Source organism: Rattus rattus, chromosome 7, assembly GCF_011064425.1.
Source record: "Rattus rattus isolate New Zealand chromosome 7, Rrattus_CSIRO_v1, whole genome shotgun sequence".
Classification (NCBI taxonomy): domain Eukaryota; kingdom Metazoa; phylum Chordata; class Mammalia; order Rodentia; family Muridae; genus Rattus; species Rattus rattus.
The window spans coordinates 18,597,495-18,623,940 of NC_046160.1; the positions used below are offsets into that span (position 1 = coordinate 18,597,495).

The window sequence follows — 26,446 nt, forward strand, 5'->3', positions numbered from 1 at the left end:
TCAAATGCATGAAACAGGGTTTTTTTTAAAAAAAAGAACCATCAAACTGAAGTCTCACTTACCTGACACTCTATCGAGAACGTCTGACAGTGTTGTTGAGACTGGCAAGTGCAGAGTACGGAACTTGTGGCCTGCTCCAAACATTGGGTGCTGGATGACATGGCTAGTCGCATTAATTCTCCCTTTGTATAACTGGGGAAAATTAATTTAGAAGTGTTTAGGATACTATCAGTAGTCAAATTCAAAGACATGGATGAATAAAAAGTTCAATGAAGCACAGCTTGTATGTTTTATATATTTCTGGCATGCTTTGCCTAGGAGTTGTTGATCAGCATTTTAGATGGGTAGTACCAATGGTATCAAATATTGCGTGTCCGCAAAACAAAACAAACTATTCAAAATACAGGATCTGTTGTTCTAATGAAGGAAATATGGCAAGTTATCCTAAATAAGACTTCTTGCCACTAAATATAAACTGCTCGTTTCGTCTGCTACATTACTAAAAAGAAGATGGGGCTGGAGACGCGGCTCTGCAGTGAAGAGCACTTGTTCTTACAGAGGACCTGGAATTGTTCCTAGCACCTGCGTGGCAGCTCACAATACCCACAACTCCAGTTCCAAGTGTCCAAAGGTCCTGTCTCATCTCTAAGGGCATTAGGTACACATGGTACACAAACATTTGAGCAAGACATACATATAAGTTAAAAATAAAATTGGAAAGAAAAAAAAAAAGAGAACTCACTACAAGTCCTCTCTCAGAAGTAAGTAAGAGTTATAAGGACAAGAAGGTAAGCATCAAGATTACTCACTGGGCAAGGTGACTGAAGAAACATTGTCACCTTCTCATCCTCGAGCATCAACTGTAGAAACAGTCTTCGTACAAACCCTGAAATGTTCCCAGAAGTTGGAAGGCTACCCCTTTGAGGAGCTGTCTGAAATAGTTCACAGAGAACCTGGGAAGGCAAGAAATTTCAAAAGTGGAGTGGAGATTTGCAGGTTTTTATTTTAAAAAAAATAAACAAGAAATTAAAAATATGAACTAACGAATAAGTGTATTTTAATTCATCAATCTGCAAATAAGAACCTAAATCTTAAAGTACGGGAATACAGAAGCAGACAAACAACTAAAAGTGTAAGGAGACAGCAAGTGTGACAGCACAGAAACGTTAATCCCTGCCCTCTACATAAAGTTCTGGGAGCCTACAGAGTGAGACCGTGACTCATAAAAAACCAAACTACAAAACATTTCAATAGCAGAGAGGAATACCTACAATTGATCTTTCACATACAGAGTAGGCCTAGCCAGAACTGATTTTAGTAACTATTAATCCAGTTATAATAAAAATTACTTTTTGAAAAGTACTTTGCCAGGTGTGGTGGCCCAAGACTTGATCCCACCACTAGCAGACAGGCCTTTGTGAGTTTGAGGCCAGCCTGAGTTACATAACAAGAACTGAGAGGTGGGTGTGAGGTATGGGGAATGTGTTTTGAGTTAAAAACAGTCTTAATAAAAAACAGATGATAATGAGATCAGAAGTCAGAGGACTATAGCAACCCAGTCTACGAAGCACAATTCAAACTTATAAAAATTATAATTCAAGCATTTGCTTTTAACTAGTTTTATTAAGGAGATAGTTGTCTAATAACTACTACTATGAGCACTAATGTACCTTGTTTTTCCAGTCAACAAACTCAAGTCATTCTGTATTTATAAATGTAAACATGTAGTAACAGGATGACAGGAATAAGCAATCCCCGTTAACAGGGGAAAGAGCCTTTTTTCCTGCTCGTCACAGTCTCCTACTTCTGAGAGGCTGTGTCCTAAGGTGTTATACACAGTAGTGTCTGTGTTCGAGAGTCCCTGATACAGGCATTACTAGTCTTGATTTATATACTGAAAAACTCGTCCAAATTCATGAAAGCCTCAAAGCTACAAAAAACCAAACCAAAGCATCTCGAATATACTTACTCTAAACAATTCTAGCTTGCAAAAATTTTGACCTTTGAGACTTACTACAATAAACTGTCTATAATGTTCAGAGCCTCTCTCCTGAAACCTACTCTTAATGTCTATGTGATCAGATCAAACCCAGAGTTACAGCAGTCTGGTAATACTTAATAGTCAATCCAGTACCAGCAGCAAAAATATATTCTTTTAGTCTTGTTCTAGGTGAGTTATGGAAGTGTCAGAGTGTAGCTAGAATGTTTATGAATTTCCAGTCACCTCATCCTGAAAAGTACTGCCTTTTGAGAGCACATATTTCAGGAGGGAAAAGACACTGACACTTCAGTTGTGGCCTAGATTCTGTTCTTGTTTGTACTTAATCCCAAGCTTCAGTGTCACACTGCTTAACTAATTCCACAAGGGCAGCCCTTCTCCATTAGCAAGACCCCACAGAGTCTAAGATGGGCTTTGCTGTCTTACCTGGGCCATCAGCTTTTGGTTATTAGGGTGACATGAAATACACTGCAGAAAGAAGGCAACAGTTGCGTTCTCAATGGCTGTCCGTTGCTGGGTAGTCAGTACTGTCGTAGCAGCTGAAGAATGAGAAGCTGATCTTGTGCTGCTCTGTTGTGCCCCTAAATTATGTCCTCCAGCAGTAGACCCAGAGTGACACAGTAAGAACAGAAGTGCTGTCCACAGTGGATTGACTTCAGAACCACCAAGCCAATCTTTCATAATATGACTATTGCCAACTTCAGTCAAAAACCTAAGAATAGGAGCAACTAGGTCTGCTGTGATGGGCATCTTATTACAATGCTGTGGAACATGATGCCGCCTGAGTTTGTCCTGGGAATTATCTATTGACTGAGCAATGCTTTCTGAGTAGGAAATATGACTAAAACAAAAACTAGCCAGACTCCTCACAAGAAGGGAAGGCAACCCTGAGTCTAGCAACTGTTTAATAGCTTCTGGGGACTGAGAAGAGGAAGCAAGAGTTGCCAAGTGGGATTCAGTTAGAGCAAGAGGTGCTTGTGCATTTTTGGAATCATCTGTCAGTGATGAACTAAGATCTTGTTTCTTGCTATCATCTGTCATGGACAGTCTATGATGACATTGCACTGGGGGAGGGATAATTCCCATCCAGCCCATGAGCAAGGAAAAATAATTTGGATGTATATGACACATGGAGCAAAGTAGACTGTCAACAGCTTTCTTCAAAACCACATTGCACGGAAGTGACATGGACCAATTGAAAAGTAACCTAGAGAAAGAAAAGAGAGTACATGTCTTGTTTTGTTTTTAGGAAACCACACTCATCGCTTGAAATACTCCCACTGGAGATTAAATATACTGACAAAGAACATTAAGAGTTTACTTGACATTCAAGTTCTCCTCCCACTCCACTCCTTTCCTTTTTGAATATGGTGGGGCTCACTGAGTATTCACTGTCCTGGAATTAACTGGGTTCATCAACTTCCTTTCTCTCCCAGTGCTAGAAATAGAGATGGGCAGCCATCCCTGCCGATCTCAAACTTTCTACTGACGCTTTCCGTCTACAGTTGTAGATTAAAGAAGAATGTAGCTGACAGTGCTACATTCCCGATTTAAAGAAAAACTAGCAATATCGTGGCTGAATCTTAAAACAAGAAAGGCTTGGAGTGCAGCTCCAGTAGAAGACCATGTCAATCCCCAGCATGAAGAAAAACAGTTTAAGTGTGAAGGGTCATTTCAAAAGTACTATTTTTGTATTTGTTATTTTTAAACTACCCTTACTATCCAAAAAAAAAAAAAAAAAAAAAAAAAAAAAAAAAAAACAAACAAACAAAAAAAAAAAAACAAAAACCCACACAAAAAACTATCAATATTTGTTGGAACACATTCCACGAATGAAGTTGTGTGAGAATTCTGAGTGCTTGTGGGAAAACTCCAAGAAAACAAAAGCCTTGTATCCTTAGTTTCTTCAAAGACCAGAATTGCTCTTACAATGTGTTTTCTTCCTATTCCCAGGTATAGTGGATAGCAGTGAGTTACTTCAGCTGTTGTCATTCATGTGCCTCTATGGAAAAACATGCTTTTGCCACATGTGGTTTGTCCTTGTGATTGTATTCTTTACTCAGGTGCCTCTTCATGATCCTCAGACCATGACAAACTGTCTGATGCTCTGAATAAAATCAGCTACTGCATGAGACTTTAGTCCACCTGATTTTTAGGCTCCATTCTTTTAGGTCCCACCACCTTTAAAGCAGTAAGCAACTACAGAAACAGACACAATACTTTACCTAAAATATGAAAACACACAGTAAATCTAGCACATGAAAGAAAAGGGTAGGATTCCACTCATACTTACTCAAAGAGCTCTCGGTCTAGCAGTGCTGGCAAGTCATACTCTACAAGCAATTCATAACTGTGCCAAAGAATCGCAGCTACACAGTGCAAATGAGAGGGGGACGGCATGAGAAGCCCATATTCGACAGCTGATGAGCTCGGGCACATATAGTTCATTCTGCCACTTCTCTTCAAAGCAGCCATTTTTGCAGAGTCACTGACCCACTTTAGCAAGGCCTGAATTCTTAAAAAGTAAAGAAGGATCAGCAATGCCACAACTGACATTTGATATAAATAGTATCTTTACATGTGAAGTATTCCTACAAATGCAATACTGACTACAAATTTTTTAGCTCAAAAGCATTCAAAATATGTTTAAACACACATTATTTTGTTTACTATGTAAAGCATATGGACAGATGTTGATATATTTACTTGTTTAAACATTTGTGAGGCTTTCTGAAGGGAAAGTATTAATTCCAATTCACTAAACCATGTTTGTGACTAAATAGAAAAACAGTACAACATATACCTGTCTTTAGTTCCAGAATCCTGAGTTGTACCAAGCTGGTAAAGAATATCTATTGTAGAATCAGAGGAAAGTCCATTCAGTCTTCCAAAAAGTAAAGGGCTATTTAAATCTTGGCCAAGGGGGAAAAAAAAGGTTGTTAGCCAGTTTAAAATGGAAAGATATGCTTTTATAAGTTATTCACTGAATGCCATCTATAAATTATGAAAAAGTTTAAAAGTAGCTTTAAGAGGAATTCATTTCAGAAAGAATTCCAAACATCATGAGGTGAAGTATTTTACTGCGTAGGTGTGTGAAAATGATAGGAGTAAAGTCAATAGTCACCTGTAGGATCACTGCCTGATGCGGCACAGTTTCTCAGGAGAATGTCAATAAGCCTCAGGCCAATTCTAGTGGACTGCAGTCCAATCTTTACAAGCACAGCCTCAATGTTGGGGGAGTGCATCCCACAGTACGGGGACATCAGTAAGGCAGCACAAGTCTGTAGCAAATTGGCAGTAGGGGCAGCCGCACTGGCCATCATCCCTTCTAGATCACTTATGTGTGTAAGGCAATGATGCAATAACCGTAGCCATCCAATGCTGAAATACAGAACGTACATGTGTGGGAACGTAAGTAGCTCACATTACTGCAGATGTTTTCCATAAACTTACTACATAAACTTCAACTTTGCCACCTCACTGTTATACCTCTGCAAAACTACTGTATTAGACCTAATAGAAATCAGTACTATATAAGCACCTATACGACAACTTACTAAGAGGTTTTTTTGGGGGAGGGGAGAGGCTGGGGGGGAGGGGGAAGGTCTCCTTATGTAGCTGTGGCTGTCCAGGAATTCACTATGTAGACCAGGTTTGCCTGGAACTCACCTGCCTTTGCCTCCCAAGTGCTGGGATTAAAAGTGTACACCATCACCCCTGGCTAGGATGAACAACTTGAAAACAACCACAGAAAGCATTTAAAAATTAGAAATGAAAAATACATACCTTGTTTTGGAAACTTGATCTTCAGATGGAAGGAAGGGATTATTAACTGTGGCTGATGAGGTGGTACCAAAAGCAGTAAGGCCTAATAATTTAATCTGTGAAAGGCCTAGTGTGCTGGCATCCCGAGGGCGATGTAGTCTGAGGCAGACAGCGGAAGCTACCTCAGCTTTCACAAGCTGTATTTTTATGTAGGTGAGACCACTTGTGACAACAGGAGTAGACAAAGGGAGCATATTAACACCGTCTGCACTTACTTCAACAGACACTGACGATGGGCAGGCTGCAGGAAGAGAAAACTGAACAGTAAAAACAGTGAACTAGATGCTACACTCTAGTACAGTGCACTAATGTGGCAACCATCAGATACATGGACTATTAACTTACAGAAAGCACTATATATAACAAAGAGCACCTGTCACCAGCATTCAACATCATTTTGTATATTTTTTAAAGATATGACTTTCAGTAATTATCATAATTATTGAAACAGTCACCTAAGGAAAGAGTAACTATAGAACTTATATCTGTGTCAGCTGTGTATCAATTACATCCTTGGAAAAGGTAAAATAGACCAACTTAGCAGGCAATTGCTTACTATCTCTGTTCTATCAAAACCGTCATGAACAAACATAGTTTTATGATTGGTTGTTTAAAATAACTTGAAAAGGACAGAATAGAAGGACAGAACCAATTGGTTCAACAATCCACACTGTAATTTACAACGCTGTGCTTAAAGTCACAGCTAATTTTAAAACTGATTTCACTTTAATTTTGTTTGCCTTTTAATTCTTGGCCAGTCTCAAATTTTAAAGTAAAACAATTTTTGTTACTTCAAGGAGTGCCAGTGAGGTGACAACTGGCAACCCCGAACAGGGCATTCTGCTCCCAGCACAGCACAGATGCCTATGGAGAAAACATAGCTATCAAAGAAAAATCTTAAAAATTGGTTTATTTTTATACTAAGTATAATTTTATTAACTGTCAACTAAATGCCAGGCTTACACTAAGAGTTAGAGAAATTTAAAAAATTTTGTAAACTGTGACTTTAAAATCATTTTAAGAAACTAATAGCTGTATTTTACATGAGTAATACACTCTAAGAAATCAAACAACTAAAATTTCTATCACCATTTAATAATAAAATCTACTCCATTTTCACTGGAACATATATTGAATTCCTGCTCTAATCCACCGGAAAAGTTATCTGTTAATTAAGCATGCATATGCCAACTGTGCCCACACTGTACTTGCGTTCCTAATGCTCACATGCAAAATCTACCCACATGCACACAAGCTACTGTCCTCATGCAGACACTGTCTCTCCCTTCAGACACACTGCTGAACTGTAGTTTAGAGCTTAATGCAAAACTTAATGGGAAAGGACCCATCAGTGAGCGACATCACTAGATGATGTCACTGTTTCTGTCTGAAAACTAGGCTCCTCTAGCTGCCCAACCACAACACCCATGCAGATACTCAACTGTAGATCCTCCTGCGTGAGCCTAAGTAGGTAGGAATATAGACCTATGCTACCCTGGTCAGGCAGTACTTTGTCTTTTAAAATAGTTTATGACCTGCTAAAGAAAGGTTTTGGTATATGTTATTCTTTTTGTATTATTTCATCCAGTATCACAGTCTGACCTCAAGCTTAAAAATGTCTTCTCTCCTGCTCCCATGATATGAAATTACAGGCACAGGACATTATGCCTGACTTTCACCTTATATTAATTGTATGAGAATAGTTTGAATAATATAACTAGATTATAATCTACCTTTCAAAAAAATATTCTTCCAAATACACTAAGAATCTATGAACTCTCCCTGAGATTTTCATCCAACTGAGTGACACTGAGTACCACTGAGACAGTGAAGACAAACGAAGGCAACAGTCTCAGTACAGACTGCGAATATGGCAACAGTCTCAGTACAGACTGAATACGCTGAGAGAAGCTAAGTAACTCCACAGTGGGAAACTGTGTCAAGCACCGTAAATGAATAAGCTACAAAAAATCTGCTTCTACTTAATCTGGAATTGATTTTCCAAATATTTTAAGGAATTTACCTTAAAATGTCCTGATAAAATATATTCAATTATGAACCAAGTGAATAATATACAAAAAAAGAGAAACAAACGAACAAAGGAAGCAAGCTAGCCTACACTGATTAAACCCATGGCCATACCACCTAACACCAAAAGTGCACATAGGATGGCTTGCTGGATAGCACTGCCCACCTTCATCTGCCCTAAACTGTTATTCTCACGATGCCTCCCCGTACTCACTGGCAAGCGATGCAAGGTGAGGCTGAATATGTATCTCCTTCAGCAACACTGCTGAAGGAAGGTGGATGGTAAGGTCACACCAAGCTTCCTCTGGCAGAAAGATATAGGACCACGCAGCAGAACGAGCTCTTCGATGGGGCGGTGTGGCTTGCAAGAGCACCTCAGCTGGCTGGGCAGTAGGACTACTAGAAGTGATTGTACCTACAAGAAAACATTTAAATAGCATACAGGATGTAGTAAAACACTGAGAAATATTCAGACGATAGTATGAATATTAAGCTATGAAAATGAGCAGAAAATAAACATCTGCTGGAATCGTTACATATTCAGTCACCACGCACGATGATCAAAGTATTTCCATTACTCAGATGACAAAGGACAATTAGTGACCACATGTAAAGTAGAGAAGTCTTGAGGACTACACTTTAACCATGAAAATAATGATCTTTATTTCTCGTATGTTCATGAGACAGTAATAGGAAAAGCATGAAAGAAATGTAGTGTGAAGGAATAAACATCTAAATTAAAAGTTTAAAACATATCAATGTTTAAGAGCTTTCAAGGTGATTAACATTTGAAGAGAGAACTGACCTAAAACTGTTGTAGTTAGTAGAAAGTTTTGGTACCAACAGCCTATAAGAGGAACTTTTTATATTTAAAAATGTTACTAATCTAATATTAACTTGTGTCAACAACTAATTTTTCTTTACCTCATTCAAACACTAAGTTGAGACATAGTAGTAAGAGGTAGGGCCACTGTCTTACCAAGGGGTGCAAAGTTATGGATTCCTTCTGCATTGTCGGGCTCAGAGGCCAAGATTCTCGTCTTCAAAGTGCTGTCCACGGCTTTGTTTGGACCAGAATCAAGAAATTTCATAATAGTTGACACCATACTTCTCGCAGTGTTCACAATAGCCCTTGTACTGGTAACCATATTGTTGCAGATTAACTGAACTCCACCTAAATTCAAAGAATACTAAATGAGAAGAATCCTAGGAACAAGACTGGTCATTAAGAGTACAAAACTGACCATGCTAAAACATTAGCTAAAAAGAAACATGCTAAAATGATAGCAGAGAAGGTTTTTTTTCTTACCCATATCATGGAATGCTTTCAATGCATCACTAGTATCCAACACTCTCAAAATAAACCACAACAGTGGTTCAGATAACTGGCAAGTAGCAAGAGAGCCCTAAAAAGTAAACAAACACAACATGATTTGATAAGGGCCTGTGAATCTCGACAACTACATTTCTTAATATGATCAAAACACACTATATAAAATTACCACTAAATTAATTAAAATAAAAATTTACCCTAATACTCTTTAACTAAAGAGAAATCAAGATGAATTTTGAGTTGTCCCTCTTAAGTAGTCCTGTAACATCTCAGGAAACATCCTGCTAATAACGATGCTGGGGAAACAATCTCAGGGAAAAGGAGTAGTGGGACTTTCCAGAATATAAGTATTTACTTTTTCTACCTCGGTAGTCATTTTTAAAATTACCGTACCATGAAATTTTATTCTTTAATTTCTATTAAAACTGAAATAATTACTTTGTTCATACATGGCTCCTTTCTTTTCTAATATATTCATGGACAGTCTTATTTTGTCGGCTATGTAACTCTCTATTTGCATTACTATCAAACTGTTACATTACTGCAGCTGCTGCTGGATAGAACGTACTTGTCTGCCCATGTATCCACAGGCCATGTAGGTCAAGATTGGCTGCAACATCATGTGAACTGTAGAGGCTTTCTTACTGAGTGTTGTCAATATAGTAAATAATCCATCTCCAACTGATATGGCATCTAACCCACCATGAAAGTTTTCATGTTTGGTGAGATGTAAGCCACTTGCACCTAGTTTGATAAAAAGATTATACATTTTGTAAAGTACATATATAACAGTTTAAAAATCCAGTTTCTCAAGAAAACATTAAAGGATGGATACATAAGTCTCTTTACTTTCTCAAAAACAGAAAGAGAGACAGACAGACACGTACACACAGACAGACCTCTAAAGATTAAAGTATCTGTAGAGGTATCCAAAGAAGTACTGGGTGCACTGCCTTACATGAGATCTCCCACTGTATGCTAATACAAAGAAGGCGCTACTGCGTGACGAAGAGAGCATCACTCTAAATGACAGTATTGAATCAAGAAGAGAGTAAAGGGTTTGGCTGAAGAGGATCCAGTTTTGATTAACTGCACCCACATGGTAAGTAGCCCACACTTGTCTGTAACTGCAGTCCCGGGGGATCTGAAGCCTTCTTCTAGTCTGAGAACAGAGCATGCAGGTGGTGCAGACTTATGGCCAAGTAAAACATATACACAGGAAGTAAAGTTGGGGGGCAGAGGAGAATATTAGTGGGCAGAAAATGTATCAGACATAAACTTTGTTACATTTTGTTAAAGTCTTTTTACATTTTTAATTTCCAAATGTTAAAAAAGTTAAACAATGGCATGTAAAAGTATAATGACACATGTCATAAAAACATGCAGGAATGGGGTAGGTCTTGCTGTTGTCTAATACACTGAAGCCGTTACAGGTACTGAAGACAGATGTCTTAAGTCTGCTTTCTCTTTTCTTTTTTTCATACAGGGTCTCTATAGTTAACATTAAAGTCACTAAGTAAAATATGCTCAGTTTAAACTGACAGAGAACCCTCTTCCTTTTCCTTCTGAGTGCTGGAATTAAAGGCATTGTGCCACAATCCCTAGTTAATTTTAATTTCTTCATCAATTTGCCTTGTTAAGATTTTATCAGAATTTTTGAAACTGACAGAAACAATCTTTTGATAGTATATTTCCTGTAAAGCCACTCTATAAAAGTATTCACTAATAGCATAAGTTGCAAATTAATAAAAAAATTAAAAATAGGTACAATAGCAAGAAAAGATGAGATCAATGTTCCAAATACATACCAATTATCATTGCCATGGCACTGCTATTACACAGGCCTAGAGCAGACAAAATCTGGCTCATAATCTGCTGGTTGGCTAAGACCAAGTCAGCAACATAGGCAGGAGATCCTGGGATGCTGGTATTGCTTCCGTTGACGTCTTTGCCTCCTGAAACTTTTTCTTCATCTGAAACACTATCTGTGGTATTGGTGGTCATGGACACTCTTGCGCTGTATTCCCTGTTGCTTGAAAGAGGCAGCTGTACTAAAATGTTAACAAGTTTTAACAAATCAAACATGAGTTGATCTCTTGTCATTTCACCACAAACAGCTTTTGCATCACCTGGACGAATGAGGTTAGCAAAGAGTCCCCCAAAGCAAGCTCGAGCACCAACAGAGCTATCTGATCCACTTCTAGACATGACTTTGTCTGAGCAAGTGATGTAGTGATGCACCAGAAAGGTGACAGACTCTATCACAGCAGAAATCGTACTAACTGAGACGACTTCAAAGTTCTGTTCCAGAGTAAACTCTAACAGCTTCACTTGGGCATCAAGAGGTCCTTGACCTGTCTGGAAGGCCCCCCTGCAGAGAGAGCGAAAAACAGAGGATTAAAAATTAAATCACTTTAGGTAACTTTGACTGACTACAATGTTTCTTCATTACACAAGTTTTCTGCTCGTCTCCATTTTATTATACCTAACCAAAAACAGCTTCCCTTCGAAATTGAAAAGAGAAAAATACAGGTATACAAATTAGCTGAAAGTAACAGATTAAAAGATTTTTATGTGACCAGCTGATTTCTAAAGTAGTCATTTAAGTATTATGAAGACACTGGCTAATCAGGTAGTGTTTTTCTACCTCTACATCATGACAATACTGTATATCATACATTAAAAGTTTTTTTCAGGGCTGGAGACATGGCTCAGAGGTCGAGAGCACTGACTGTTCTTCTAGAGATCCCAAGTTCAATTCTCAGCAACCACCTATAATGAGATCTTGTGCCCTCTTCTGATAGGCAGGCACATATGCAGGCAGAACACTGTGTATATAATAAATAAATCTTAAAACAATGAAAAAAAGTAAAAATAAATAGAAGATTTTTTTTAAGTCTGAGAATTCCTTAAATTTATTCTTTTAATATGCAGCATACTTTTGTTTTTATTTATGATTTCTACAAGAGGTCGAACTGTTACTTTCATTCTTCAGCTACCTTTCTTTGACATGTTAGTATTACTTATTTTTAAAATCACTCCTATTTCTCTCTAAAGAATCCTTCTTCCCTCAGAGATAGAGGGCTTGCCTTCCACGTGTAAGGCAGATGCCAGAGGATTATACCGTGAAGACAATGACTCGATGTCACCTGACCACCTGTGATACTAAAACATTCAATCGTTTTAAGAATTAACACAGAATGGCAGAAATTTATCCTTTTAGAATGCTACATACTTTTGTTTTTAGTTATGATTTCTATAGGAGATGAAACTGTGACTTTCATTTTTAAGCTATCTTTCTTTGGCATATTAGTATTATGTATTTTAAAAATTTGTCCTTATTTCTCTATATATTTCATAAAAATTTAAGTAATTTTTTTTGTTTGTTGTCTGAGTAGGGTTTCTCTGTGTAGGCCTGGCTATCCTGGAACTTGCTCTGTAGACCAGGCCAGCCTTGAACTCACAGAGATCCCCCTGCCTCTGCCTCCCCAGGGCTGGAATTGGGATTACAGGTTTGCACCACCATCACCTTGCTGAATTTAAGTAATTGAATAGCTTTCAGCTAAAAACTGTAACTAAGCTGCAAGATTATTAAACCATCAGTGGAGTTTGAGGTACAACATTCTTATAGGAACAGAGCCTGGGAGACTTGAAAGGAAATGAAAATCACCAAAACCCACCCTCAGTGAACCCTTCTGCCACAGCCCTCAGCCCAACTGTCCTCTGGCCTACTAAAACCCGAGGTAAAGTATATTTCTTGGATCCCACATTCACTTTTACATCAGGACATGTATAGGAGCACATGCTATAATTTACCTTTCCGTGGACAGAATGTGAATTAACTTGAGCAAAAGTTCACTGAATATCTGAGGACAAGTTGAAGACAGATGCACTTGTAGTCGGGTGAGAAATTCTTGCATAGCTTGTGTGGCTGTTGGACCAACCTGAAGAGAAATACACATCCACTGAAAACCACCGAGTGAGACCAACGACATGTTCAGAATGCCAACAGTAAAGCTAGGAGCTAGAGTGTAAGACTACTTCATATGAAAAACAAAATTTCAACAGGGACAGGAAAAAGCAAATTCGTATTTTAGGTCTTGACATATTTACTGTAGGTTAAAAATGAATATTCTATTATTAATCCTATTTCTTTGTGATTATATAACTAGTAAAAAAGATTTGCTTCAATGACCAAATGTCTTTGTAACACTTCCCAAACTACAAGAACATTTTGCACTGAATTTTAGAACATTATAAAAACTGTGATCCCTAAAGAAAATAATTTGGGGCTAAAGACATGGCTCAGTGATTGAGAGCACTAGCTGCTCTTCCACAGGACCTACATTGGATTTCTAAAATCCACACGGTGGTTGATATCTGTCTATGTAAGTCTAGTCCAAAGGGATCAGAGGCCTTCTTCTGACTTCCATGGGCACCAGGCATGCCTCTGGTGCATAGACATACATGCAGATAAAACATTTCTGCACATAAAATTTTAATAAAAAACAAAAAGCAGAACTGGATTCCGGTTAACTGACTCGCCAGTGGTCATGTTTTCAAAGCCCAGTAAAACCAAGAGCTATAAGAACCCAATGACAATGACAGAAACAATAAACCTTAAAGCTAAAGTACATCTATATCAAGTTCTAAAGTCCTGCTTTCCCAAACTTCTTTCTCGTAAGTGATAGGCATCAGGTGTGGAGAGAGCCAGGCGAGAAGGCCAAGACGGGGAATGAAATCAGTGGCTGGGGTTGCAAACTAGAGATGCCAGAGGACAGGGATGGGGAAGGCCCCTGGGAGTCTATGGGGGTGACTTTAGCTGAGACTCCAGGTAGAGCATATATGGAGCCTGAAGTGGCACCTCCTGTAGCACAGGGCTCCCAGTGGAGAGATAAGGACACCAACACATACACACAATGTCCAACCCAAAATTTGTCTACAAGCACTGCTGGGACAAAGATGGAATAGAGACTGAGGGAATGGCCAACCAATGACTGTCCCACTTGAGACACAGCCCATGTCAGAGAGCCAATCTCTGACACTATTACTGATAGGAGCCTGGCATAACCATCCTCTCTGAAGCTCCACCCAGCAGGTGACTGAATCAGATGCAGAGGTCAACACTGTACAGAGCTCAGGGAATCTTATGAAAGAGTTAGAGGAAGGACTAAGAGACTCAGAGGGGATACAAATTATACAGGAAGAATTAACCTGTACCCTTGGGGAAGAATTAACCTGTACCCTTGGGGACTCCCAGAGACTGAACCACCAACCAAAGAGCGTGACCTAGGCCCGTCTCCCTGCAGATATGCAGCAGATATTCAGCTTGGTCTTCATACAGGTTCCTCAACAACTGGAGCAGGACCTGTTCCTATATGTAGATCCTGTTCTCCAGCTGGCCTGCCCTGAGTAATCTCAGTGGGAGAAGGTACGCCAGACAGACCTGCAGGGATCTGCTGTGTCAGCGTATGTCGGTGGGGGGGAGGGTATCTCCCCCTCACAGAGAAGGAAAAGGGGGAAGGGTGGCTACAAGCAGGATGTAAAATGAATAAATTAATAAATTAATGAAGAAAAAATGAGTGATGGTAACCAGCACTCAATGAGCAGACCCATTTCAGGCTAAGGATGACGATGCAGAATTCCTACACAGTGGTCTTTTGTATAAGGCCAATTTGCTTTGATAGAAAAATAATACAATTCTAGAGGAATCTATGAAAAGTAGGACACACCAAAACCCACTAAGTTATTTTAAAATTATGTAACAATAATTGCTAATCCCAAAAATTAAAAAAAAATCAGTCATATTTCTGATATAAAACCAAGATACGTATAAAGATTAATTTTTAAAAAATCTTTACTGTCTTTATGCTAAAAAATTCGCACTGCCAATTTTACCAAGAAACAATAATTAAGTAGGATTACTTAAACAGAAGCAGCACATTACAATATAAATAAAATTCATAAGAAGGAAATCTACAATGAGATGCATAAAGCTCATTCTAGAGCAATACATTTGGTTTTTTTGGGGGGGGGTTGGAAAAATTTATTAACAGAATAAAATGACTAAAATTAATTAACATTCTTAATAATAGCACTCATTAAATGAGAAGTTACAGGAAAATTTTAGTACCCCTGCAAATTTTAATGTTCATTAAATTATTCAAAACAGAGCAATAGCTGGGAACAGTAGGGCACACCTTTAGTCCCAGCACTTAGGAAGCAGAGGAAGGAGGACCTCCGTGTGTTCAAGGACAGTGGGGTCTACATAGTGAGTTCCAGAACAACCAGATCTACATAGTAAGACCCCACCTCAAACAAATAAACATCTGTGTACAGAAAAGCTTATTATCAGTCTGTCATAAAGGCTACTGTAAAAGAATTGTACTTTACAAATCTGTTTACCGAGAGACTGAACACATCAGTAGTTAAGGATTACATTACCTGTGGGCTGTGCTGATTTGTCCCATGTGGACTGGTACCAGAAAGAAATTTCACTAACACATGAATAAGGTTTGGATCTGAAACCAACAAATGAGCCGTAGTCTCTTGAGCTCCAATAGAACTGCTGGAACCAGCTATTTAAAAAAGGGAAAGAAAGGAACAAATAACTCCTAATGATAATGAAATGCAGTGTTTATATGTATTTTTTCATTGCAAAGAATAATGCCACATTCCTTTTTAAAACATTCAATCACGTGGGCTGGTGCAGGCCAGTCCTGACGATGTTAGAGCAAGAGAAAAAACAAGCTAAGAATTGCCAGAGCTACAGGCAGAGTTCAAAGACTCGCAGAGCAAAAGTAAAAGAGCACTGTGAATACAGTGCTACAGCAGAGTATTTGTTTCACCTGCAAGAAGACCAAGTTCAATAGTGTCTCCTCAGAAGACTGACTGACAGCACTCTGCTCCTCATCTACCTCATGTCTCCTCTCGCCTCCCCCCTTCAGACTGTAAAACACATGAGTGCATCTGTACTTGGTACACAGACAAGTGGGAAGGACCTAAGTCTTAAATGGCCTTTGGTAGAGTAACAATATTCTCTTTCCAGAAGCAGAAAAAGAAACACTTACTTGAGAATTTTTAACTCAGTTCTCTAAGATAAACTGAGGCAAGACCTATTCTTTTGGTCATCCACAGGTTATATCTGTGAACTATGGATATGTAACACATACTTCTTTTTTATGGGAAATATAATACAAATCAGAAAGTGAACAATACTTTAAATATTAGTGTAAAGGGTGTTCTATTAAATGAAATTATGTTTAAATAAACATGAAATACATCCAAATACTGATAAAATGTAGAGACTAAAAGAATGAAATAAAAAGAAATGAATCCTTAAATTAATATTTCATTTTCTGAATTGACATACATTAACAACTTAATATAAGAAATATTAAAGTATATGACAGAAATCAATATAAATAAATTTTGAACTTACAATTAAGCTGCATATTCGTCATGAGTGTTAGGCTATGAAGCACAAGGCACCACGTCCGGAGCAAAGTATTTGGATACCAAGCTAGCACTGTGAGAAAGCTAGTAATTGATGCTACACAGAAAAAGAAAGGGAGGAAATGTATTTAATTGGGATAACTGAATGCTTATTAATGACTAAAAACAAAATACAAATTATTTCTACACAATTAACTCATTAACTAGTATCTTCAAAATCCCCCCCCAAATTATTCTCCACTAAGTACAAATAAAACAGCAAGAGCCGGTAACCAGAGGCTGGAGAGATGGCTCGGTGGGTGAGAGCGCTTACTGCTCTCCCTAAGATTCCCACAGAACTACACCTGCATCAAGTCCAGTTCCCGGGATACTGATGCCTCTTCTGACCTCACATACAGACACACTCAGGAGCACATACACATTGTAGGAACTCCATAACAAGGTAAGTTTAAAGCTCACCATGGGACATACAATGAAATGTTATCATTACAAATCTAATATACTTTTTATCCGATGTGATTTAACTGTAAGTTACATTCTTCAGAACAAAAATCTTATAAAAAAGCACCCTAAAAAATCTGGGATACTGTATACCAATCAAAAACAATGTGACTTCAAAAAAAAGAGCAAACTCAAACTACTGAAGTAATATGAAGTGATAGCAGCTGGAGAAGTCTAAAGAAATTACTCAAGAGTACACAGTGTCCATCAAATACAGCAGACTGTGCAGAACCAGGGCACTACCCTTCCTTAAAACTTGTTGTAGAGATGCTTGTTGACAGCTATTAAGGAAGGAAACAATAGAAATCTGGAAGAGCTGGAATGCCAAAAGCTTAAAACAACAACAAAAAGATAAACTTTGAAATCCAAAACCAAAAGACCACTTTAATGACCCAAAAGGAAAATTTTCCAAGTTCAACAAATAGAACCATTGGAAATGTTCATCTTCTCACCTGTAATTAAATGTTGATAAACATGTGCACGAGAAAATAGTCTTTAATTTAAAGAAAAACGACCAGAAAGACTAGAAGTAGCATGTGCTTCTAAGTCTAGGCTACAAAGCTTGTCAAGGAGAAAGGAGAAAGGGGGGGAGGAAAGGAAGACAGGAGAGGAAGAAGAGAGGAAGCAGGGAAGAAAGGTAAAACCCAACAGCTCAGCTTTTATTTTATGTGTATAAGCGATTGCCTGCACATATGGTGGGTCCCCTAGAACTGGATGAATTGTAGATGGCTATAAGCCACCATGAAGGTGGCTAGGAACCAAACCTGGGCCCGCAGCAGGAAAGAAAAAAAATGCCCTTAACTGCTGAACCATCTCTCCAGTCCCTGAAAGTCAGCTTTTAGAAAGCATTCTGTGGTCGACCATGAAAATGGCTGTCTATTCACTCACAAAATCATGCAAAGCAAAAATTTCAAATTTCCCTTTTTGCTTTGAGAACACCCAAAACACTGCACAGGCCAACATGGGCAAAGGCCCACTCATACATCACCAAGTGTATACAAGATGCGGCTCTGAAGGTCAGTGTGTGCCACCTGACCTTACAACCGTGGCAGTTGGCAGTATGCTGAACCCAGGGACACGGGGCAGTGCCCCAGAGAGAGACAAATTTTAGTTAAATGCATAAAAAACAAAAGTAATGCTGAAAAGAGGAATGAAGATGTAGAGTGTCAGTATATTAAATGTACCCAAGTAAACAAATAACCAAGACCCATTCCTGTACTTACAGCCCTCATGGTGGAATTAACCCAAACATAAGCTTCCAGTGCAACAATGGAAAACCTTACTAAAAAGGAAACAATAATTCCACAACAGAAGCAGAAACACACACCAAAGGAACACTAAGGAACTAAACCTTCAGTGTGAAAAAGAATACATTACTGCAAACAGGCCGGGAGCTAGCACAGCATGGAAAAGTATTCGCTCTGCTAATCTAAGGCTCCATCAGAGGGTAAGCACCCAGAACCCATGTACAAAGCTGAAGGCCCAGGCGACACCTACACGCCTGGGACTGCAGCAGAGACCGCAGACTGCTGAGGCTGCCAGCTGCCAACCTAGACCCAAGTTAAGTAAAACACTTGCTCCAGGGAATAAGGAAGGCAGTGATAGCGTAGGACAGCTTATGCCTTTCTCTGCAGAGACAGGAAATACGAAGACAGACAGACACGCAGAGGGAAGAAGGGGAGGAGAATGGGAGAGCAAAGAGAAGGACAAGAGAAGTAGAAAGATACAAAAGAGGGAGGAGGACATTTTTTTCCCAGGTCCTCACAATGCAAAATGTAGATCCTGGCTGGCCTGAAACCCATGCCGAACCACCTGACTTAAAACATTAGCCAGGTCTTGATGCTTTCAAATAAACAAAACCAAAAACTCTTTATTTTAAAAGCCTGAGGTGGGGGCTCACCATAGGTCCGACTGGCCCATAACTCTCTATGCAGACCAGGCCTCAAGTCTCACTTACCTCTGTCTCTCAAAGGCTGAGATTAAAGATGAACGCTGTCACACCCAGGCACAGAGCACTTCTTTCACCAAAATAATGCAATCTTAACACTAAAGATAACGTACCTTTTATCCTAATTATGTATATTTAAGCTTGCTATTTGGATTATAGTAATGGTTTTCCAGAAAAGAAACCTTACCTTGGTTTAATGAGATGACAGGTATCCGATTAGCATTGTATAAAAAAATATCTGCTCCATTCTCTTTGTTCCCTGATGAACTAGAATTAAGGCTCAATGTGAGCCACAACTGAAGAAGTGATTCCAACTTTAAAAAAAAATAAAAGGAAGGAAAACTAAGATGAGGAAAATGTACTTATATTATGAAGTACCATTCAAAAACAATCTTTATGCCTATGACATTCTGAGTAAATAACCTGTTTCTCATCATATCCTAGATATTTTAATTAGGTTCACAAGCAAACATATTTCAAAAGTCGTGATAAATTATAATTCAACTGAATTAAAATATATAATTCCCTTCATAACCCATGTTTTTCTCAACGAAAAATGGGAAGTCAATTTTTTAAAACCACAGGGTTATATACAATATAAAGAAAAGTACCAATGCTTAAACTCATGAAAATAAAAAATGGCTGATCACTAAAGGAGAGGGAAATATTTCTCAACTACATATAACAAATGGTGAGGTCATATACAAACTTTTCACTCAATTCCAACCAATATTAAACATTATGTCAAAATACATTACTTTCCTTTAAAGTCCTACCTGAACATGATGGACTTGAAGCATGGAAAACAGTTTATTGAAACAAACATTTAACATTGGGACAGATGACAACTGTATTATGAGCTGGCTATTCTGGTTGGCTGGTTGTAAACTCCCTAGAAGTGAATCATCCGTTCCACTTGGAGATTGTGAAACTGAAAAATCAAACACAAGTACCACTTCATGAGCAAGTTTCAGAACACATGTGAATTAACAGGCAAGAATAGGTTGAAGACTTTTTATTAAAATTAAATAGTAAACAATGGTTCTATACTAATATTTCAGAAAATTACTTTATGAATTACTAGAAAATAAAGAGAAGAGAGACTCACAAATTCACAACACTAACCGCTACCACTTTTCCAAAGTTAGCACAGGAAAACCTTGAATAATTATTAAGAAGGCAGTTTTAGAATACAGCAAAATATGAAGTGCCTGCATTTGTGTTTTACTGTACTGTAAATTTTGGGGTGTAGCACTCTAGAAAAGAACTCTGCCACTGAACTAGACCCACAACCCTGAATTCACTAGTTCTTAACCTTGACTGCATTTTAGAATTAACTGTACAGTTTTTCAATGTTTGTTTTTCAAGATCACACAAGAATTAATAAAATAAAAACCTATTATGGGGAACAGAAAATATAAGAACATTGTGGAGAAATTTATGTTACACTCAAGAATATTAAACTAAAAGGGACACACTTGGATGGAAGGACAGTGGTCAAGGGCAGAAGAGTAACAGAAATAGATATTTTAAAAAGGCTTCCAATAAATTTTAAATAACCAATATCAAATAATGAAATGAGATCTTGAAGGCATACAGCACTGTCTCATGTCATGAGGGACTGGACCCAATAAACGAGGATCCCATAATAGATGAGATACTGTACAATGTTTTTTATGTACTAATAGTAGGAGTGTCTCCTTTTATTCCTTCATCTTCTGTGAGCAAGAAAGAAATGCATATTGTAAACTTTCCATTTACAAAGGGAAGTAGTAGTTTGTGAGTTCTCTCAGACCATGATCATCCACGATACTTCCAACTATGGTCTTCCTTCCTTCAGCCTACGAGACAAGGAAGTGGCATGTATGCCTAAGGGGAAAATGTCACTGTTAACTACTCCTGAGCACCACTCCTTAAATGTTGTCTTTGACAAGCAGGGTACTCCTTGGAATGCACTGCCCTGACAGGAATACGTCAGCATACATCAACTTCAGCAATGCTCGCATCTGGCAGATCACCTGTTTCTGCCCAGACCATTAGACAAAAGATTGCCTTTCTCTTGCTGTAATTAGGACATGACGCCTCTCAATTTTGGGATTTGGTTAAAAGACTTTTGACTGAAGCTTCACTTATACTATCCAGCCTAGGATTTCAAAGCAAAGATGGTAATATTTAAAAAATGTGTTTTGTCATGGATGCACAATAAAAATAAAAATAATGAGTTATGTAGTATTCCCTAGAATTTCCTTACTGTCACAGCAGCACAGACAGAAATATGCTTAGGTCTCTGGACTGAGTCTACATTTGGTGCACACCTCAAATGTCCACTTGTGAATACACTGTCTCATTTCACAATAGGCCACCAAGTTATAAAGGTTATAAGTCATATACTCAAAGCTGCTTTAAATTTACCACACAGAATTTTAAACGTGACCTTGATGATTCTCAGAAGAAAAATAATCCATTGCAACCATGTGAACTCTTATCAAACTTACAGGTGGGAGATGTATTTGTCAGTGCTTGTAAGATGGAGTCTGCTTCCAGAGTAGACATCATTTTCAACATAAGCTCTGCTTGCTGCTCAAGGCCAACTTCTAGGCGAGCATCTAAAGCTACAAAAGGGAGGAGGAGGCACAGCTGAAGAGTTATCACTCATGGACTCCCTGCTACAGAAAGGTGTCAGCATCTGGTCCAAGAGGAGGACAAAAAGAAATGCTGGCACGTGCTATCAAGGACTAAACCAAGGAAGTCATCTGAACAACCACTTGCTCAGATGGGAAGTGAGTGGCACAGGGACACATGGACTAAGTCAGTGACATATGACAATGGAAGGAAATACACTGAAGAAGTGAGATAGGCTCCCCTAATAAAAAAGAGAAAAACAAAAAACAAACCAACAACAAAACCACCCTCAACAGAGGATTGTCAGATACAGAAATAAATGTTAGTTTATCATACTAGGCATAGATAAATGTGTAGACACCCACTCACATAGAAACACTAAGACAGTAATAACTACAATCCAAATTTTGTTACTTTAGACAATTTTTAAAATATAATAATTATAGAAGATACTAATCAAATACAAGCAAAAGAAGGAAAGGAAGTTGCGTCATAATCATACTTTACTCAAGAACTTGGAAATGCTCAAAGAATTATGACGACTTATCATAGAGCCAAGGGCCACTTAAAGAGTAAAATTAGTCATATTTGAGACAATGTGCATATCCAATTAAATCAAAGTATTTTAATGAGTATATTTAATAACAATACATGAAAATAATCAAAATTAAAATATTATGTCTTCAGTTTACAATAAAAATGAATCACACTAATAAATTATAAACACCTTATAAAAACAGAAATCAAGGACCAAGTTAAAATTTAATAAAAACCTATCTAGAAACATACTCCGTGTTGGTCTTGTGTACATACACACACAAGCACAATTAAGGTAAAAAAATTACTAATAAAGAAATTAAATGCAATTCTGTGGATAAATATGTATTAATGTGTATGTGTATAAATGTTATTTAAATGTATGTTTTGATCTAGGCTAATACACTCTCCAAGAGGCAAACCCTAACAAAACCCTGTATACCAGACACTGGAAGCCCTCTTTTGAGCTGTCAGTCAAGGTTGTCCAAGAGACTCCTAAAACACACAGACTGCTGCTATTGTCTGTGGAAGCCCAATGTGGAAGGTGAGTTCCTACTGCTGATGCCGTGCACATCAGGGGCCACTGAGCTGGAACTGAGCTGAATGTTTCCTCCTTAAGAATGAGCAGCTCTCTACTCAAATTTAAGACCTGTTCAACAAGAGAAAATTTGCCTGGTACTAAGAACCTAGCCAACTGAATGTTAGTGAAGTCCTGGATCTTGGAGAAGAACCTACACTCACCATTCTTCTGAATCAGCATACTCCACAACAACAACTGGAACACTAATCCTTAATACCCACAGGTAAGTGTAGTCTTCACATCGAGGAAACCTCTTTGCAACACATGGAGACCATTATATGAAACGATAATCAATCAAAATGCAGCTATAAACCCAATCCCAATGAATACACCTAGAAAGCACTCTCATACCTAAGGCTCAGGAGACATTGTAGAAGAGTGGGCAGAACAATTTTAAGAGCCAGAGGTCAGGGAGTTGGTTGGTGGTGAGACTGTTTTCCAGTAGTGCCAAATATTAGACCCATGAAGTCTCACTAACATGACCGCCCAAACTGCCTGAAAACATGCATACAAGTGACATTCTACAGACTGAGCACATTATTTATATATTTAGGAAGATTATACATCTCTATATTTGCATGGAATACAATGAATAAAAATAGAGGCCATCATTTGAAAGAGAGCAAGGAAGCATATATGAGAAGGACTGGAAGAAAGAAAGGGAAAAGGGAAATAATGTAACTATATTGTAATCTCAAAGAAAAAGGAAATTACAATAAAATAATATATTGTCACTTCACATATCAAATAATCATCAAATAGCTTAAGAGAGATCAGGTGGACCACCTATACATGGAAGCTCTTTCAACATGCTCACAGAAACAGATATGGATGGTAAAGAGCACATTAGTAACAGCAAATCCAGAAACTGTGTACACGCAATTTCTCAAAAGAAAACACAAATGTCTAACTCTCTCTCTTAGTATATGCCTTAAAATGTTCTTATGCACACTTACCCTGAGACACTGAAACACTGACAGTCTGGGATCCATTCTTCTCTGTGTTTGACGGTGGTTTTGCTACAGGCATCCCCAGGCCTCCAATGTAAGGATTATAATTATAGGTACCATAATCGGCACCCCAGTAGTCATACCATGTACTGCTTATAGGCTTTAAAAGAAAAGTTAATGTTTTCACTGAGTTATGCATACATTCAATATTGTGACCAGTAAGAATACAAAATAAACATTTTTCTCCTGCTAAATTCCCCAAAGTTGCTGGAATTTTATTAATTTACAAAATGATTCAGTAATATCATGCTCATTTTCTGACAAAAAAAATAACATGTATGATTACAACCTGAAAGGTAACTAGCATTATTAATAAAATAATGTTCCAAAGACCAATAGTTACATAAATATTACAAGTGTATCTCCATTAAAAATGGATGGAGAGAAACAGAAATGATGACAGCAATGATCTCATCTTAGGAAAAACTCCAAAAGGCTGCCTGAAAGTCAGGTAATCCATAACTATTATCTCCTGGCTTCTAGGAATTCTTACTATATAACTATAAGAGAAAAAAAATGTACTACATATGAAATTGTCATTTTATCTTTACTTCAATTTTTAGAAGTTCATTTATTTAGTGTGAGACTATGTTAAGAAATTGTTTCTCTCTTTCTACCATGTGGATACTGAAGATGAAAACACCCTTGTCACTAGTACTTTTAAATTTATTATGTTAAATTATACTAAAAATAATTTATTATGTATTAAAAAATGTCTACATATACATGCAGAGGTCATTTTATCTTTACTTCAATTTTAGAAGTTCATTTATTTAGCCAATGAGACTATGTTCCAGAAATTGTTTCTCTCTTTCTACCATGTGGATACTGAAGATGAAAACACCCTTGTCACTAGTACTTTTAAATTTATTATGTTAAATTATACTAAAAATAATTTATTATGTGTATTAAAGCATATGTCTGTGTGCCACACATGCCTAATACATGCAGAGGCCAGAAGAAGGTATCAGGTCCTGTGGAATTCAAGTAACAGATGGTTATGCACCACCACATGGGTAGAGCCCAGGTCCTCGGTATGAACAGCCAATGCTCTGAACTGCTGAGTCAGACTTCCAGCTACATTGCTATTGTTTCTTTGCTTTTTAAGAGCCACAAAGTACTTGCTGCAGCTTAATGCATGCTGTATGCTGCACAATGGGCTATATTTGACAGCAAATGTGCGTGATTTTCCTTACTACTCCTGCTTTCTGTTACATTAGAAAAGGATTTTTTAGCTTAACTTTTTCATAGAACCACCTCTTCTGTTGATTCTATATATTGTTCTTTTAATATCTATTTAATTAGTTTCTGGCCATCTGGGTTTAGGATTGGGTATTTATTTTTTGAAAGCCTCAAGATTAAGTTATTTGACATTTACAATATTTTTTATTATGCATACTTATTGCTATAAACATTCTTAGGACTTTCTTGTATCTTGGAAGTTCTGATAGGACACATTTTTACTATCATTTGTCTCTGGATTTTCTTAGTTTCTGCTATGGTTTCTTGGATAACCCACTATTTATTCAGAAATGTGTTTTGTGATTCCTTTAGTTTTATTATTATTGACTGGATGACAAGGTAGGCACACAAGCTGGGCAGAAATGATTGTTTGTCTTTCAAATGAAAAACACAAGAAATTATCTCAGTCTGTCTGTGTGTGTTTCTTAAAACTTCACTTGGATAATATGATGGATCATTTGGTGGAAAGTTTCGTGTGATTCTAATACAATAACCTGTGCACTGCCTATCTATTGAATATTGTGTACACAGATCTCTTAAAACCAGTTCAGACAGAGTGTGTCTTAAGTGCCTAAGTGTCTAATTACTAGACACAATGTATAAGATGAAATAATTCTAATACAAAATACCTTAAAAACCTTGGCTGCAAGAGGATCCTTTTCTAAATCAATATCTAAAGGGTCAATGTCAGCTTCCATCAGATCTTGAAGTAGCTCAAGGTCAATTTCCTTATCTTTTTCCAAAGAAGAGAGAGGAGGTGTACCTTCAGATGATTAAAAAAGATTTCATTGCCAGAGAATATGACATGAAATTTAAATGAAACACTGTTTAATGTCATAGAACTAAACACTTCATTTGCATCCAACACATACACTTTAAAATTTCTAAATATTTATATTTAAGAATTAATCACCAACAATGGAGGAGTGTTCCTCAAACTTATCAGTTTTTGACATTCTCACACTTTATGACTAAAGATGTTATATTTTTAGGTGTTTCTCAAAAGCATGAATTTGAACCCCATTTGTTTAGGGTCTTTGTAACTTTTTTTGAGTTCTTTGTATATTTTGGATATAAGGCCTCTATCTGTTGTAGGATTGGTAAAGATCTTTTTCCCAATCTGTTGGTTGCTGCTTTTGTCCTGACCACCTTTTAGGAGATCCCAGGATTCTTGATCTTAGAGCCCATTGGTGTTTTGTTCAGGAAATTTTTTCCAGGCCCATGTCTTCCAGATCCCCTATTAGTTTGAGTGTGTCTGGTTTGATGTGGAGTCCTTGATCGACTTAAGCTTTGTACAGGGTGAAAAAATCTGCACAAAAAAAAAAAAAAAAAAAAAATCAAAATCAAGGATAGGTGTGTGGGGGAA

The 26,446-nt window shown here is 37.7% G+C and overlaps 1 protein-coding gene across 3 annotated transcripts in view; it reads right to left on the reverse strand.

Moving 5' to 3' along the window:
• Birc6 (baculoviral IAP repeat containing 6) overlaps positions 1-26,446 on the reverse strand; it is a 191,750-nt gene that overhangs the window by 53,228 nt on the left and 112,076 nt on the right. For all 3 annotated transcript variants that reach the window (XM_032908919.1, XM_032908918.1, XM_032908920.1), the window contains exons 37-56: positions 25,710-25,843; positions 23,785-23,938; positions 21,585-21,701; positions 19,866-20,020; positions 19,277-19,403; positions 16,627-16,737; positions 15,630-15,763; positions 13,002-13,129; positions 10,994-11,556; positions 9,754-9,929; positions 9,162-9,258; positions 8,832-9,026; positions 8,067-8,267; positions 5,786-6,065; positions 5,124-5,380; positions 4,803-4,911; positions 4,293-4,514; positions 2,426-3,206; positions 810-953; positions 63-192 (exon numbers count right to left, since the gene is read on the reverse strand). In XM_032908919.1, coding sequence (XP_032764810.1) covers positions 63-192; positions 810-953; positions 2,426-3,206; positions 4,293-4,514; positions 4,803-4,911; positions 5,124-5,380; positions 5,786-6,065; positions 8,067-8,267; positions 8,832-9,026; positions 9,162-9,258; positions 9,754-9,929; positions 10,994-11,556; positions 13,002-13,129; positions 15,630-15,763; positions 16,627-16,737; positions 19,277-19,403; positions 19,866-20,020; positions 21,585-21,701; positions 23,785-23,938; positions 25,710-25,843 — 4,215 coding nt within the window. The remainder of the gene's footprint in view (positions 1-62; positions 193-809; positions 954-2,425; positions 3,207-4,292; positions 4,515-4,802; positions 4,912-5,123; positions 5,381-5,785; positions 6,066-8,066; positions 8,268-8,831; positions 9,027-9,161; positions 9,259-9,753; positions 9,930-10,993; positions 11,557-13,001; positions 13,130-15,629; positions 15,764-16,626; positions 16,738-19,276; positions 19,404-19,865; positions 20,021-21,584; positions 21,702-23,784; positions 23,939-25,709; positions 25,844-26,446) is intronic.